The sequence below is a fragment of the Physcomitrium patens genome, chromosome 6 (genome assembly GCF_059467195.1).
Source record: "Physcomitrium patens ecotype Gransden chromosome 6, ASM5946719v1, whole genome shotgun sequence".
NCBI lineage: Eukaryota > Viridiplantae > Streptophyta > Bryopsida > Funariales > Funariaceae > Physcomitrium > Physcomitrium patens.
The window spans coordinates 19,348,673-19,366,329 of record NC_143415.1 but is presented as its reverse complement, the minus strand read 5'-3'; the positions used below and the strand labels follow the sequence as shown (position 1 = coordinate 19,366,329).

Here is a 17,657-nt window from a genome sequence, read left to right as displayed (position 1 = left end):
ATAATAAATTTACTCTAATTAAAAATAATATTCTTCTTTCTCTTCTTTGCAAGTCCTATCTTTATGCAACTTATATACTTCATGATCATGTATATATTAAATTTTTTTTTGCAATCTTCTTTTGCACAAGCCAATTCTTATGCTATGCCATTGCACAATTAATTATCTTCTTGTTAGTTTTTTGTCATACATATATATATATATGTTCTATATTAATTTTTTATTGATCAATTATTTTGGTATTATATGCACTTTTTGTATATAATAAATCTTATTCTAAAAAATATGTTCTAAAATAGATTTTATATCATTCTTTTTTAATGATAATCAAAAGACATATCTATTTTTAAACCACTTCTCTCTTAATTTAGAATGAAGAAGTCAAATGAAACTTCTTCATCCTATAGAATATTATGAATCTCCATGTCAATGATAAAATAAATTTATTTATCAAATTCTAAGAAGACATAACCTATTAATTATGCTTTCAAGAATCATGATTATATTTTATAAAAATTGAACAAAATTAATATTATCATAAATATTTTAAGCAACTCTATTTTATAAATATTTTAAAAAATATTCATATGTATTTTAAAAATATGTTATAAGCATACATATCAACCTCTAATTATATATAAGTCTAAGTTTGATAGATTTTTATACTTTTTCCACTCTAATGTGATTAAAATAAATTCTTTATTTTATTATTGCTGGAAAAAATTAATAAATCTAAAAAGAATTGAAAATGATAAAATTTTAAATTCTAATATTAAATATTTAATTAAAAAATTAATATAAAAATAGAAAGTAATTTAAATCAAATGTGCCAAAAAGATTGATTTGTTTGCAAAGTATTTTAGATTTTTTAAATAAATAAATCAAAGAAGCAACCAATAAATAGCATGAAAGAAATGAAATAAAATAATAAAAAAAATCAAAAATAAAAATAATAAAAATAATAACAACATAAAATTTAAAATACATTTGAAATTAACACAAACTTCAAATAGTCTATTCTTGTATCAAAAAAAGATACTTTTGAACTTGTCAATATCTAGCCTTAAAGAAAAAAAATCAAGGTACCTTGTGTACTTTTATAAAGATATCTCAAAATTATTTTTTAAAAAAATATTTCTTCTTTAAATTGCAAGCATAAAGTATATTATTCAATTTATAAAGTCAATAATTAATTATTTTTTTGTTTAAAAATAGAAACAATAATTTCACCATGGTAATAATTTAATATTGATTTTTTATACATATTAAAATATTTATGAGTTTTATAAAAGAAATAATAAAAAAATAAAATATTATTAATGCAACACTTTTAAATTATTTAATTGACATCCCTCCTCTCTTCTCTCTTCTAAAAAAATCCAATCTTCTTTACTTCCATATATTGTACTTGCAAAAATCCCACTTCTCTTCATGCTCCATTGTTGCTCCTATCGTTTAGAATAAAAGTATCAAATTTTATTCTACATTATTGCTTGCTAAAACACACACATGTCCTTGTTGTATTGTGTAGTTTTCTATCTAGGAATACACTGGGTACCTAGCTGTAGAGAATTTAGTTTTAATTTATTGGCCAAGCTCCAATAAATTATTTAACCTTTAAAAAAAAATCAAATAAATACTACAATATAAAAAAGATATCATACTAGTAAAACCTTTTATATTTAAGAAGTTTTTTACATAAGGCTTTCTAAAATATCTAGAAATTTCCTAATATTCTTGACTATACCAAATCATAACTAACCATTTGCTAGTAAGTTCGATTTTTAATAATTCCAAAGAAAATCCATAATCTCCTCTCAAAAGCTCATCTTTATATCAAAATTTAACCATAGCTCCATATATCCATCTTCAACATATATATAAAGTCTTGACTTCCAAAAAACCCCTTTACTTTGTATAAAATGCTCAAATTGTAATAAAACCCCTTCAAAACATATTTTTCCCACAAAAGATATCTTCTTCTTGAACTTTAGAAATTCATATCTCTTGGTCCAACCGTTCAATTTTTGTCAAATTTACAGATAATATAGAATTCACCCTTAAGAATTATTATTAAAAAATTCGATTGTAAATTTACTACCAATTATTTGGCATCTTAAAAATCCTAGTAGGTGCTTCAAACCCTAATTCACAAGCACTTGAGTACTATTTTCTTCATATCTCACAAATCCAAAACCCAAATATCACAAAACTTGTGTATAAAGTTTATTAACATAAATATACACATTCTTAGAAAGTTTTAACCAAAATCTTGTCAAATTGCACAAGATATAATTCATTACACAACCACTAGCAATTCAAGTCACTTACTACTTCTTAGATTCCATGCACTGACTTCAACTTCCAATATCTCCCTCATCATAGCTTAGAATTCATCAAGTAGTACATGTAAAGTGTAGCCAAAAAAATGCTTTCTCCAAACCGAGTCGCCGATCCTCTATTGCTTTTTGGATGTATGTGTTATATCCAAAAGAGTGACAATAGGTACAAAACCAACACCTTGACTTTGAGCGCCTATATCTCCTTCATAAAAACTCCAAATGATTCAAAATTTGCACCAAAATCATAGCCAAAAACTTGAACTTGCTAATCCTAGCATGCAATGTTCAAATCCCTCTGAAAGACTAACCCCAATCTCTAATATGGCCTCAAGCACCCTCCTTGAAGCCCATTGGTCATGATTTTTGACCAATAGGAATGGAGATTTATATCATCCATCTCCATTCATTCATATGGATATCCTAACTACCTTTCTTGCTACCACAATCCCTCTTCAATTCCTTTTCATATAAGATTTTCATATTATATGCCTTAAACACCAAATTAAAGAACCAAAATAAAATTTCAAGGGTCACCAATGTCTAACAAAGGTGACTCTAAATGCATAAAGTTACTACCAATAAAACCAACTTCAAAAGTCACTATCAAAAGAAAATAAAGTTATACAAATATTAACAGTAATCTTTTTAAACAACATCCTTTTAAAGTAGTAATTTAACCACACTCTACAACCAATTAAAATCCAGTAACATGGCTCTCACTATGTTGCTAAGTAAATTGTAGATTAAATATATAAACATATTATTTACACATGGTAGCTGAACCATAATACGACACTGTATTATGAACATATCCATTAAATATCCAATTGTTCTCTTATGAAAAAGAACAAAGTTGCATCCTAAGTCATATCTTATTCAAAGATCAAAAGAAGCTATTAATTTAACAACTTAAGGATGTTGCATTAACAATACCCAATAAACATTATAATAATACTTCTTAGTTTTTATTAAAATAATATCACCTAAGTTTGTTTCTAATTTTTAAAATTTTATAATATCTAAAAATTAATATAAAAATAATTTGAGTTGATTGATGGCTTTAACACCAAGTTCCTAAAAAAATAAAATATATTTTAATATGACTATCAAATTATTATTATTATTATTATTTTTGTGTGATAAGCTTTTTTGTGATTTTAATTTTATTTCTTATGCAATTAATTTTATAAAATATGAATTATATTTTTAAATGTATTATAAAATTATTAATTTTAAAATAATTTTTATATTATTGTTTTTATGTATTCCAATCATATATCTATATAAATATATTACTAAAAAATGAATGTTAATATTTGATTAAATACATATAATAATTATAAAATTATGATCTTATGATAATTTTTAAGTAATTAAATAAAATTATTTTCTAAATTTTATTTAATAAATATAATAATTTAATAATAAATTTATTTTATTCAATAATCTTATTTATTTTATATTATTTTTTTTACCATTAATTGACTTATTTTAAATTATATATAAAATTTTTTAATATTTAGAATCAAATTGATATTGTTTTATTTTTTAATATAATAATACTTAATTAAAATACCACATTATCTTTTATTATCTTTAATAGCTATAAGGCTAGCCATCTTGTGTTAGTTGAAAAATAGAATCACTACCTTATTATTATTACAATGACTTACCATATTATTCTAATACCTTATAGTAAGTCATAAGAGTGATGGGATATATATATATATATATATATATACAAGTACATATTTATATACTAGCAGAAATCCATATCATTGGATACAAAAACTTGTATTCTCTCACTCAACATTCCCTTGTTTTTATGTGTCCCTTATTCATGTATTCCCTCATTTTCATGTTTGGCCATTGAAAAGGTTTCTTTGTCTCTTTGTGTTATACCCAAATATTTTTATTATATAGATATATAAATATATAGGGGAATGTTAAAATAGACCCACACTTTTACTAAATCAAACCGCTCATCATGGAAAAAAAAAATGATCTCTAAATTCATTTCTCCACAATTGGATCCAAAATCAATGAAAACAAACCACATTCATCATGATTATCATATTCTTCATCATGGGTAAGTTCATTTGCTAAAAACATAAGTCTATTTAACATTCCTCTCTCAATATATATACAATCATACCAGTCCAATAAATACCTTATTTTAACTGATTTCAATCGGTTACAAGACCAAACAACATAATAATAACAATGATAAATAAATAATAATTCAACATCTGTTTTGTGACACAGCTTAGTGAACGAAGCATCCCTTGGGATCTTAAAACGGGAGGCAAAGCTCGAAGTAACATGAGCAAGCTATCCGGAGGCATATATATATATATATATATATATGTGAAAGTGGTGCGATGGAAATCCTAATTAGGGTTACGATGGGGGTGAGAAGGAAGGAAGGTAGGATGGCCTTCCTCCGAGGGAACAGGGCCCTCCTCGTGTAGCGTCTCGCGATTCGGGGATGAAGCTCCACGCAAACACAGTTCCCGACGTAGCGTGCGCGGCAATTATCGGTCGTCGCTCTGTATCCCTACTGACTACCCTTTGATCGATAAACAGATTGTACAGTTCAACAGCTTGTATATTTCTTTTTTCTTTTTTCTTTGCATTGTCTTTCCAGGACACAATTGGAAGGAAGCGGAGTCGGTCATGGTTTTTTGAGCCAATTTTGGTTGAAACTGGTGGAGGACGATGGACGCGGTGTTGGTTCGAACCCTTGTGTGCTATGGCGCGAGATAGTCTCGTCGTCGCTTCTAGTCTCTGTGTAGAGATGCGAGAGATAGAAGAGGGATGGCGGAAAGGTTGTGAGAGGGGAGGGAATTGAGGAAAGAGCGGTGGTGGTTGGTGGGAGTGGAGGAGACATGGAAGTAGAGAATAGGGCAGCCGCGAGTTTCAATGCGGGTAGTGGCTTGGCTAGCTTGCCGCTGGAGATACTGGTGAGAGTGCTGGCGCCGCTGCATCGACAAGACTGGGCACGCGCGGCGCAGGCATGCACGGTGCTGCGAGCCGCGTGTATCAGCGTGCTCGGTACAGTTACCTCTCTGGATCTTAAAAATGCGGGCGCGTGGTTGGATGATGAATGCTTTCGATTGTTGTCTACTAGGTTAGGGGATAGGCTGCGGCGTTTGGAGTTGGATTGTTGGCATTTGAGTGATGGATCACTCGCGAACTTGCCCGATGGACTGGAGGAATTGGCCCTGTGTGGTTGCGACCATCACAGTGATGAGATGCTCGCAAATGTTGCCCAACTGACGCACAAGACTTTATGGCGATTCGCGTGGTCCGGATTCGGAGGGAATGTGACCGCTGCAGGGTTCCAAGACATTGCTCTCAAGTGCAGGAACATCACGTCGTTTATGATTGATAGCGGGTCTGGTATGGATGTTAATTCTGTGGTCTGCGCTGTTGCTAGCAATTGTCCTGCGCTCTCCGAGCTGAGTGCCTACGATCTTACCACGAAGACTTTTTCCCACATAAGTAGTTGCAGAGTGAGGCTGAAGAGGTTACGGCACAAGCGTCGGGTTGGCTGGGCATTACCCGTTACGAACTTTACCCTGTTCTTGCTCATCAGCATGAGCCCCATGCTGGAGGAGCTTCATCTTGTGGACAAGTCCGATGTGGATGATTCAGGGGGTGTAACTGACATTGGTCTTCTGGCTCTAACCGAGAGGTCCTCAACCCTTCGTACCTTGAAATTGAAGTTGGCATCCTCAAGCTCCTCTGAGCATTGTTCAGAAGTAGCTGTCATGGAGTTGGCTAGTAGTTGTAAACATCTGACGCACGTGGAGCTTAGCAATTTCAAAAGATTGAGTGACCCGCCGGTTTACGAGCTTATTCAAAGGTGTCCGAAGTTGGTAGACTTGACCTTGGATGGCACTCCAATAACTGACGCGTCACTAGACCTATTGGCTTCACACTCCAGATTCCTCCGTTGCGTCTCCATCAAAGGGTGCAAGAAGCTAAGCGAAGCGGGGCTGAAAGCATTAGGGCAGTGTGACACCCTGGAGTCTGTAAATGCCGGTCAAGCCTCAGGTGTTACTGACGCTGCAGTGGTTGCCATTTGCACGGGTAATCCGGGTTTGAAAGCTTTGGTACTTAGCCACGGAAATCTGTCTGACATGTCCCTGCAGTCCGTTGCCATGTGCAATCATATGGAGGAACTAGCACTGCATGGTTGCTCTCGTATCTCAAATTCTGGTCTGGCTCTTATTGCCACTGGCTGCGTACACTTGCGCTTTATATCGCTCAGCTACTGCGACCACGTCTCCGACTCGGGAGTCATGTCATTGGCGCTGGGTTGCCCCCGCCTTCTGAAGGTGCGCCTTGACGGATGCCGTCTCCTCTCAAATCCTTCAGTACGTGCCCTCTGTCAAAACTGCCCTAAGCTACGCCATTTGAGCTTGCAGTATTGTGTCAAGCTGTCCGATAATGTGTTCCAGCACTTGCTCGCGGCTCCCTCTCTTCGATTCGTGGATTTGGGCAGGGCAAAGCTGACCGCGGATGGTATTATGAGCTATCGACAGCAGAGGCCTTTGGTGGAGTTGTGTATAAATGGAGTGCCTGGGTGACGTTCCTTGATATCCATTCAACTCATTGTTGAAAGACCACCTTGTATTATATCCCGAAGCACTTATTTTCAATCATTTCTCATTCCCTTAACAGAAAGTCGCTTCATCAGATTCTCAATTGCTCTGCTAGTTGCAGAGAACAGCACCTGTTACATCATTCTTGTGAAGTTGGTTTAGATTTCGGCGTTGGGTGCATGGAGGATTCTTTCAAGTGCGCTTATATATGTTGCCGCTCGCCTGCCCCTATGTCATCTGTAAAGATCCCAAATTGGATAATAGCTGTACCTCAAACTGGTGGCAGTGAAAGTTTATATTTCACTTTTATGTAATTATTCAGGGAAGGTTTTGGAAGGAAAAAAATGTTGGCACATGTTTGTTAGTATGATGATCAGTAGGATGGTTTATGTTTCTAAATAGTTAAAATTTAATTGACTACTGTGAATACTTAATACACTCTAGACGCCTTTCCAGCTATCACTTTACAATGGATTACCGTTGTAGGAAGATAAATAACAGAAAGATTTGAATGCGCACTGCTTAAGGCTTTCATATGGCAACACACTAAATAAATTTGCACGGCAAGGAATATCGGCCTGAATGAAACCCTTGGTTGGGGCAGCAATTGCTACTCTCTTAAGAGGGTACCTTCATATGTTACAGAGCTCCGAAGTGGATTATTGTTTATGGATTACAAACACAGAATTTATGGAGATTGGCTAACTCTGGACTTGGGATGGCTTCCTGTAATAATTTAAGTAGAAGGTAAATCCTATCAAACTTGGACTGCGGACTCTAATGTGAAACGGTTTATCCTCGTTGTACCCAGGATATACTCCGGTAGTTCCTCCGAATTGGTGGCCTATCACACACACAAAGAAACAATAACAACCAAAAGTTAAGATTTCATGTAGGGCTCATATGAGTTGCTAAATTCAGGAGGATTAGAGCACCGTAACTCGAGTGATCGAACGAAGTTCTAGTACGTGCATATGTGAACACCACTGCAATCACGATACGCCATCACCTCATATCACACCATAAACGTGAGGTAGCTGATAGTTTTCAGAGGACGTATGACAAAATGAAAATAATAAATGGAATGGGAGATTACCTCGATCAAAACAGCCAGGTCAACGACGATGCTGGTTACGTAACCCAAAACCAGACCCACAACATTGCGTGCAACAGAAGAGGAACCAATGTCCACATCAATCTGAAAAAAGACATTCAAGGATATCAATCAAGAGGCGTCGAGGTATGAGCAAGACTCAACATGGGGAGGGGTATAAAACAGCCTGATGGCTTGAAGTTGCATCCAATAGCAATTAGATAAGTGAGCAAAGTTGGGAACGAACCTCGAGAAAATTATCTTCCCTAAAGTAATTACAAGTAACAGCTTTGCCTAAAAGGCACGCTTTAGTGCCAACAGCACGCTTCACAACCCAGTAACCCTGCACAATTGCAATCGCAAACGTTTCACATACACGGCCAAGGTTGTACAAAAAGTCCTCACAAGATTATCATGTTCTTGTGCGTATTGAAGTGACAAAAAACTTCTTGCAGGAGTTGTTTCTTATTCAGAAGAGTGAGAAGAGGAATCACCCCAATGACAAATTATCTTACCTCCACAATGCTAGGAATAAGCTTAAACCGTGAATTACGGAAAGCATTATCACCATTGGCAAATCGATCTAGCAGTGACCCTTGTCGAATTGGCCTCTCAGATACGAAGTACATGACTAGGCTGTAGTTGGGAGAGGCTGGTACCTGTCCGCAAGAATGGACCCATTACATCATCACGCAGAACCTCCAGTGACAATATTCAAAATGTTTTCAGGATTTACAAAAGTGTGTTGGAAAAATAAGACCAAAGATCATTACTAACTATCAAGTCCATGTCCCATGGTATACAAGGGCAACTGCGATCTAACCAAGGTTCTAAAGACTTAATCAACAGAGGTACTCCCCTAGTAAAATGCAACTGCCATTGATTGAGCTTTTCTAGAAACTATATACAAACCATCACGATATCAGTGCTCAGCATAGCATCATAACCTACTGCTAGCAAACGAGTGTCATATTATACATCATCCTAATCAAGGAATACTAATTACCTGTAGGTTTATGATAAGAATGAATGGCGCTTTCTTGCCTGCATCAGACTAATACAGCATAACACACAAAATAATTAACAATCGATTGTGGTGGCCGAGCAGTATGAACAAATCGTAGAACCTTGTGATCTATAGTTTAAATCTAGTTCTACTAGCTCTGCATCACATGTCGAATGGAGACATCAAGAAATCCTTGAAAAGGAGAACGTCGAAGAAATCACAAAGATGAGAACCGATGCCTCACTTGAACGCAGCAGCTAGGTCGTTTGGCAACGTTGTCAATCCTCTTATCGGATTTCAGCCAATCCACAGCTAATAGTTTTAAAAGCGGGTCTCCTCCAGTGGTCTGATTAGCAAGAGACTTCAACGTCAGCTAATCTACTATACCAGTTTCCGAAATAAGACAAACTAGCTGAGTACTGTTTGCAAACGAACGGACGAATACGATAACTATGAGCACATCGATTAAGAGTTACTTTGAGCTCTTACGAACACGTCGACGTAGTAGGCAACCAAGTGGAAATGGCGGCACAACTAAATGTGAGGTAAGGTTGAGACACAAACCTTAAGACCGTCATTATTGTAAGTAACACTTCGAACCATAAAGCCCTTACCACCAGGATCAGACCATCCATGGTCACTTCGGCCATCACACCTCCTCAATCCTGACTGAAACACGCCGTCCTCAAAATGCACGGCTGGAAAATTCCAATCTAGCTCTTTTTCTGCTCGAGTTGCTGCACAATTAGCAAGCAAATCTGAGCTTTGCGGACAGACAAAGTGCATCGGTAAAATTAAGATTGGACACAATTAACAATAAAGACGCATTTAATCACTTTCATGTACACCGAAGAGCCAAGCACGTTAAACTCAAATAACTGTTAAGCAACTATAGTCGAAGGCACTTAAACAGTGAAACCTTCTTCAATTTCAACTCTTTCTATTTAAATAGCAATAATTGCACTACTTGAGGAAGTTCTTTACTATTCTAAAATTACATGAAGGTGAGAGGTGATATACCTGGAGCTTTTTTACTTTTTGAAAGGCCAACTACAACGCCCCAAGATATTCCCTTAAACTTCTGACTAGCGGTCTGTTCAAACACACCTACACTTGGTCACTTGTAAATATACCAAACGTATCGAGGTAGACTAACGAAACAAGGAGACTTAAGAAACGGGAGAATATCACACGACTTCGTCGTTAGCTCAACAAGTACCTGAGAACGATTCAAAGAAGCTGGTGAGCGCCACTATGATCATTTGTAATGAATCTAATTCTTCGCAATGCTAAATTTATTCTAGTATGACAGTGAGTGGTCTAGGACTTCACTACAAAACATTCTTCAATTCATTCAAACGCAAGATTGTGCGACTTAGTGCACTTCGCCTCATAACTCATTCCGGTACTTTATCCATGACATGATATTAACCTCTTGATGTCAATCCTCATTGTTCCGTCGTTTAGAACTCGGACCGTTGTACAGAACGTCAGTTCCATGCCATGTCCTTGAAATAGTAGAACCCTAGTCTTGTGGGTCATAACCAGTAGCCAATAACCAGAGCTGCTGAAGCAAGAAGACTAGATACAAGCAGCCCTGCTTAATTGAGCTTCCAAGATCAATAATAAATCAAGAAAATTAAATTCCACCATCATTTTTAACAAGCCTTTGGGAAGCGCAGGTCCTCGGCAAAAATTGAATATTGTCCATCAGAAGCGTCTGGTAGAATATGACTCATTAACGATGATAAGTTTGATGAACAATTTAATCGGTGTGATATAAAAAAAATACTCAGGGAGCTTGTCACCTACCCTTTGCTTGGAAAGCATTGATCGAGCGGCATCGTCCTCGTCTTCATCAGGATATTCGACCATTAGTGCATCATAAAACTCTTCCTGCGGCTCTGCATGCAGAGAATCAGGAGGTCGCGTTAAGAGTGAGTTTAACCCACTCAGTCCCTGCTCATCCACTGACTTCTTCACTTCCTTGGTCTTGACTTGAGTTTCTAAGTGAGTATTATCAGGATTCGCTGCAACCAATTCTCGTAAACCTATACAAATTCGCCCCAAGTTTGATTTGTAAGTGATTGAGATGTGCAAATGTCTACTCGAATCATCCTAAGCCATTCTCAATTTTCTCATCAAGAAATGATGTCAGAAGTGCTGAAATCATTCTCACCAGCAGTACGACAAAGTAAGATGTAAGGAATTGTCGTCAGGAACTTGGAGAAAGAACTATGTTTCCATCGTCCCCACCCTGTTGACTTCACCTCTATCATTTGCGTCACAAGACATCGAGGCGAACCGAAACCAGGCTTTGGTGGTAATGGCATAATCTCCCATATCCCCGCTGTGAAATTTAGAATAAGTCAAAAACTTCAACGGAATTGATACCTAAAGAGAGGTTGATAAAACATCCCATCACATCTATCACGAGCATCGATCACCGTTGATTGAATGAAATCCACAAAATCCAAATCCAGCAACCAAGTAAGCAGTAAACGACAAAGTACCCACACTGTACACTGCATCAGCCAGCACATGTACATGACCTTGCACAGGGAATGAAACTTACGACTGATATTTATACGATTGAATCCACGCTTCGGAGGGCACTTTTTGTGGGTGGTAAAGATTTGTGTTATAGCTGCAATCATCGAAACATCACGGGTCTCAGAACAAGATCCTACGACATACTTGAGACTGAACAACACTTCAGAGCATTGTATTCTATGCAGACACTACATCGACTCGCTACAATATCATTTCTATTGTCTTTCGCTGTCATAAGCATAGCAGACCATGAAATATGTTACTGCAAAAATACGCATCCCTTCCGGGAAATACATTGCATTTACTCCATTAACTGAAAAAGGAGCTCACAATAAGATCCATCTTGGTCGCGGCGCCAAACTCGTGAAAACAGAAAGTCGGTTTTTTTCTGGAACCTGGACAAAGCAATAAATTTCTACGATCAGTCATTCAAGCCATTCAAGCTTCGCTGCCATAGTGCTACTACGAACTGCAAATGTCCAAAAGAGCGCTCTGCCGATGAAATCTTGAAGGAATAGACATAATTGTCCGAACATGGATCGTCTGAATAGGTTACAATCTTACCTCTTGAAAAATTTCGGGTCAAACGAACCGTACACAATGTCGGTGTGCCCGTCGATTTCCTCAACAAGCTCTAAGTTGCCCATATACATATCCCATCTGAAAGATATCCAAAGCACAATAAAACATAAAGATCTACCAGCAGTTTTCATCAAATCCTAACTGCAAGCTTTTCATTACTCAGGTATATCTTGCTCCCTTCGAAACAGTCACTAGTACTTGCAGTAGTGTGGATCCTATATAAACCACACCATAAAATGAAAACCGATTAACGTAAGAGTCTCTACTCCAGTTTTGTTACAATAGGAATGTTTGCATATCAACGTCTTCACGATCGTCGCAACTTACATTTACAGCAATCCAGTAAACAGACACGCCTCCAAAAAACCACATTACATGCGATCAGTGATCTAATTTAAAAACATTTACATCAACTGAAAATTCCGGATAACAAGAAGCGCTGTGATATCCAGCTACTACTGCAAGTTTCTCACTGGTATCGCATCTTGGTATTAAAGCTCATGATGTGCTCAAAAATTGTCTCTGCTGCTGCATCGATAACTCCAACAGACTTCATTATGTGACCCTTCTCTGCCTGCATATCCAACGCAGTAAATAGGTAATTACTAAAATCTCAACCACCTTAACATTATCTAAAACTTCGATCTTATGGAAGAAATTTGAAACCCGCTGACATTATAAATGATGTAATCAGCACATATATTGGGCAAAACTTTAACCAAAATTTTTAGTACCTTCGAAGCTGTAGCGTCTTCAAAGATTCGGAGACCTAGATTTTCAAAACTAAATCGTGAGCAGACCATTTAGGTGATGCGAACAGATGAAAAAGAAAATATTGCGAACTCAAGGGTAAAGTAAGAGTATACATCAAGTACGCACAATGTCTTGAGATCTTCATCATAAGATCCCTTCAATCCCGATACTTCCCTAATGACTTCATTTGCACCAGTAGAGTGTGTGACAAGGCGATCTCACAAGCCATTTGTCATTAGCTACGTGAAATAAGCAGTATGTGTACATAGGGATACCTACCATTGACTATGTAAACACATCTCCAATCTGCTAGTTCAAATGTGTCCCCCTGAGGATAATTGTAGAAACCGTCTGATTCAGGATCTTGGGCCACCATCGATGGCCGTCTCAGAAGTGCTTCCGGACCTGCTCAAAATCAGGAAGAAACTGCAGTAAGTCACTTTTCAGCTTGAACAATCATACGAGAACATATGAAGGTCACCACCGCTTGAGGCCCCCTTGTTGCCCAATATATCTGAAATAATATATCATGCAAAAAGCAGAAACGAAGGCCACAAGGTTTTAGAAAAGCGTGTATTCCTTACGATTAACATATACCTTTTCCTATGGTTATCAATCTGCCAATGTTCGCAATGCCTCGGGAGCCTTTTCGAGGACCGTTGATATCGAACCTGTATGTTGCGTACTAATGGTAAGATGAACAATTATATTACAGATGAAGGGATACGTTCACCAAACTCATTGAATATGTGTAAAGGTTAGATATTTTTGCAAGATTTGGTGTTCTTAGTACTGGTTTTAATAGAAATAACAACCAAACCCATAAAATTCGGGAAAACAGAACTTACTCGTCATCACTGTGCATGATCCGGTTACCACTTCCGGTTCTGTCAATAATCGTCTCCGCCTGATGCACAGGTAAAGGATGATATGTACACTTTTAGCAAATAGTAGAAGAATTTCGAGCGGAACATTCTACCCCAGTTGGATCAGAATCTGCAAAGCATCAGACATGTTATCTGAATCAATAAGCACACTACCTCCAGATAGGTTTCGGAACAAAACACTTACCTCTTCCTTCGCATGCCTGAAAGCAGATATCCACTTCTCCACTTCCTCGCAATTGGTACATGCGAACTGGTGACAAAGCAAGCAATGTAGTTAGCAAGCAGACATCAGTTCTTAAAACTGCATTCTTTTTATTATTTTATTTTTTTCTTCTCATGTTTGTGATATCTCAAGGATTCTATCTTATATTCTCTGCAGGAACTTCATCTAAAATAGACATTTGTGGAAATAGTCGGTACCTCTCCATTCCGGCTATCATCCAGCTTGCTGTAGATCTTCAGAACATAGAGAGGCTGTACATAGACCAATAGTGCATCAGTAAAGGCAAAGGCCGGGACGACGTTAGGTTGTCAGAGACCATTCTACTGCAGCATAACGCGGCCAGAATGGCAGGAACACATTCACTGCAAATACAAGGTAGTTGAAAAATATTAAACAGGACTGTGAGCATTCACTGTTGAACACGACGGTATCCAAGTTAAGATCGACTGCATGCTCCACGAACTAGCCTTTGAGTGCCTACCCCACTGTGAAAGACTCGGCGGCCAACTTCCTCCACCATCAGATGAGTCCCAACGAGTCCGCTCCTCATGGGAATCTGAAAGAAAAGAGTAGTAGCCCCAAAATTTAAGCTTGCAATCAACGCAAGCATGGACGATTCACGAAAAAAAATACCAAAATTAAGAGATTGCGCAAGGTACGTTCAGCTCAACAGTCGTTGGAAGCAGACTGCGCAAAGAGTAGCTCGAGTCGTAATTCCAAGACGTGCTCAGCAAACATTCAGATAAAGAGCACAGAACTGTGCAGAAGCATAATCTGAATTTGCAAGAACAAAGTCATGTTCATCCTAACTGAGCTCTCGATTTAATTTGCAATTGAGTAAATTTTGAGAATTTAATACAATAACTCAGCAATCGCCCAATGATTGCTAGAAGAAATCAGCGCGTACATATGTAATCCAAAGATATGGGCTTTGCCATTAAGTTCAAGGCAAACCGGCTAAAGGGCAAAGAGGATTCAGCCAAGCCAACGTACAGATCGCGGATTGTCGCCGGGGTCGGTCTTATACATCGTCACATTCTTGCCCTTGATGACCAAATAACGGGGTCGGCAGAATTGGTATCCTAATGAGCTTGTCCCGACGTGAAACACCCACCCAGCGTAGTTAGGAACTTCCCTACCATCACTCTGTCTTCCAGACCCCATAGTTGTGACGCCTACTTCCACGGAATACCTGTGCTTCGAAAAATCTGTTTCTCCTGATTGAGACTTCTCTGATTTGTGAGAGGATTTCCCAAAATTTACACTGCAATCGACAATCTTGACCCTTCTTTCTACCAGATCTGTGGTCTCCCCAAGACTCCCTCCCCTGCCAGTACTCCACTGGAAAAAAACAAAGAAAAACTCTGAAGGTTCGATCAAATTATACCGCCTGTTAAGCCCATTTATCCTGCCTTGGCGATTCCCGGCTTACCTCTACATTCATTACATTAGACGCATAACTTTCCATTTATCTTTTGATTCTCCAAGCCTTCTATACCATGCCCTGATTCCCACCACCGGCTCACAATCATCAGCGGCTCCCGGGACACTCTTCCAACCTCTCCCTACATTATTCAGGATACGATTCCAGCCACAATCCACACGCAACAACGCCTCCTAACTTCCAACTCCACAACGCACATTGCAAACGGCTTTTAACCTACGACATCCGAGTCCGTCCCGCGAGTACAACGTCTCAAACCGAACCCTCAACGACATGCGCGAAAATGCAAAACCCGAATTAGTTACTAACGAGCCCCTCGATCTCCTCGCACACCGTGCCGCTCTTACCAACCAAAGTGGAAAGAGAACGGCACAATACCAGGTCACATTATTCACTGAAACGCGTCAGCTGTGAGACGAAGGCGCCAGAAATGCTCTGTGAACCAGACAGAGCGAGTCAAGCAATCTCACGGTCCTAAGTAAAGGGTTGAGATGGACACAATGTTGCAGCTGGACTTCCGGCGGGTTTGAGACGAATGTGGGACGGTAACGACGAGTGCTGAGCTGTGCATGCGACAAGGATGGCGATGGCTATGGCGATGGTCGTTTCCAATTTCGAATTGCGAGTGAGCAAGTGACAATGGGACAGCGCCTTTGCGAAGGATCAGGCTCGGCACACACTGGGACGCGTGAATAAATGCAACTATATCCTTCCAGTGCCAAAAGGCTGGTCGGCGCAGGAATCGCCATGACGACGACCGGGCCCGCTGAGGTCTCGTCGTCTTCTCCTCGTTCTGGATGTGAACTATTCGTCTACTTTTATCGTCAGTCCCCAACAGAACTTTCTAATTCTGGTGGCACGCGATCTGATTCGATAGATACCTCGTGTGGTCGACTTTGGGGGCCTGACTCGTTTGCTTTTTCATCCGTTTCCATCTAAAAACCCTAATTGCCTTTGGAGTTGAACTTTGCTGGATTTGGAGTTCTGAATTTGGGTGGCATTTTTTGAGGAGAGCGCATGGTTGTTTGGGTGTACGACCTATTACCACAATAGTATAAAAAATTTATACTTGAATTGTTCAAATTACTAGTAACCAAGAAATTTATATTTTATATTTTTACATTTATTATATATATATATATATATGTGGAGTAAAAATTTCCCCACCAAAAATTGTACAGGGATTGTATCAATATTATCTGAATGAAAAGTTCAACTATCATTTACTGACAAAATTCGCTTTCTTCAGACTGAACAGCCACAATTGAATTTCAATACCAAGATATGAAATGTCACAAATAAACTTTAATGTTGAAAATATATCAACTCCAAATGTACTGAACTACTGCTTTTGATGTAACAACAACAATAATTGTGAACGGATCATGTTACCATCAATTCTACTTTTTCTTGTTGCAAATCCTCATACTTTAGCTTTTGGGACCACACAAACCAAACCCTAGTGAACATCCCAAGGCATCACTTCAGCTCAAACTAATTGTTATAAAGTGAATGTTTGGAATCTTACCAATAATAATGAATTTACACTTGCAATAGTCAGTGCTTCAAGCTTAGTAAAATCAAGTGGTTTGAATACAAAAAACTACACGTTTCACTTCTTAGTACATCGCCAAGTTCTACTAGAGCCTTATTCCAATTGTTAGATTTCCTAGTAGTGTGTACAATTTGTATACTCACCAAACTTTCACCTTTTACTTTTTCAGAAAATGAGAATCCATAACCACAAAGAAGAAAGGACTGAATGCGTTCAGTAGCTTCACAGTGGAAGGAAGGGGGAACTCGAAGCGTGGTGACAGGTGAGAGAGCGGAGTGTGAACAGGGCTGAGACGGAAATAGGGGGAGTAAGGTGAGGAGGAGCCAATGGTCGCAATGTGTCGGTGCTGACTGCTAGAGGTCGCGAGTTTCAGCTTGGAAAGCAGGGCGTCCCGATAGGAATCCCGATATGGAAGGGGCTACCCGCGTTAAAACTGCTTCGTTCACACTGGAGGGGGACTGCGGTTCACACCTGAACTGGGAAGCGTTACCACTTCCATTTATCTACTGTTTTAATACTTTTATTCTAAATTGTCCATTTATAAGACTTCAAGGTTTTCAAACATTTCAGTTTTCATAATTCATCCAAATTCGTTTGATTCCTTGCACA

The 17,657-nt window shown here is 38.1% G+C and overlaps 2 protein-coding genes across 3 annotated transcripts; one reads left to right on the top strand and one right to left on the bottom strand.

The window, feature by feature from the left end:
• Nucleotides 1-4,743: 4,743 nt before the first annotated feature.
• LOC112283388 (uncharacterized) lies at nucleotides 4,744-7,411 on the top strand. Its single transcript, XM_024522008.3, has one exon. It carries the CDS (start codon nucleotides 5,231-5,233, stop codon nucleotides 6,935-6,937), a length of 1,707 nt encoding a protein of 568 aa, XP_024377776.1. The 5' UTR covers nucleotides 4,744-5,230; the 3' UTR covers nucleotides 6,938-7,411.
• A 114-nt stretch (nucleotides 7,412-7,525) lies between these two features.
• Nucleotides 7,526-16,159, bottom strand: LOC112283387 (protein ENHANCED DISEASE RESISTANCE 2). Of its 2 annotated transcripts, none has more exons than XM_024522006.3 (22): nucleotides 15,043-16,159; nucleotides 14,531-14,605; nucleotides 14,247-14,300; nucleotides 14,011-14,076; nucleotides 13,788-13,846; nucleotides 13,537-13,610; nucleotides 13,219-13,344; nucleotides 12,921-12,955; nucleotides 12,660-12,760; nucleotides 12,169-12,264; nucleotides 11,935-11,999; nucleotides 11,627-11,698; nucleotides 11,231-11,401; nucleotides 10,864-11,102; nucleotides 10,072-10,144; nucleotides 9,616-9,788; nucleotides 9,296-9,397; nucleotides 9,052-9,099; nucleotides 8,561-8,704; nucleotides 8,293-8,388; nucleotides 8,049-8,150; nucleotides 7,526-7,796 (listed from the first exon to the last, which is right to left on the bottom strand). In XM_024522006.3, exons 1-22 carry the CDS (start codon nucleotides 15,211-15,213, stop codon nucleotides 7,710-7,712), a joined length of 2,229 nt encoding a protein of 742 aa, XP_024377774.1. In that variant the 5' UTR covers nucleotides 15,214-16,159; the 3' UTR covers nucleotides 7,526-7,709. The 2 variants fall into 2 exon arrangements, with proteins under 2 accessions (XP_024377774.1, XP_073390726.1); XM_073534625.2 differs by having other exon boundaries at nucleotides 14,957-15,918.
• Between the last annotated feature and the right edge of the window lie 1,498 nt (nucleotides 16,160-17,657).

Bases quoted from the DNA above. Each gene is read 5' to 3' on its own strand.
- LOC112283388 (XM_024522008.3), top strand. From the start codon at position 5,231: ATGGAAGTAGAGAATAGGGCAGCCGCGAGTTTCAATGCGGGTAGTGGC.
- LOC112283387 (XM_024522006.3), bottom strand. From the start codon at position 15,213: ATGGGGTCTGGAAGACAGAGTGATGGTAGGGAAGTTCCTAACTACGCT. The intron at 13,611-13,787 runs GTAAGTTCTGTT...CGCAACATACAG, and splicing joins ATCATGCACAGTGATGACGA to GTTCGATATCAACGGTCCTC. The intron at 9,100-9,295 runs GTGAGGCATCGG...ATGCTGTATTAG, and splicing joins GACCTAGCTGCTGCGTTCAA to TCTGATGCAGGCAAGAAAGC.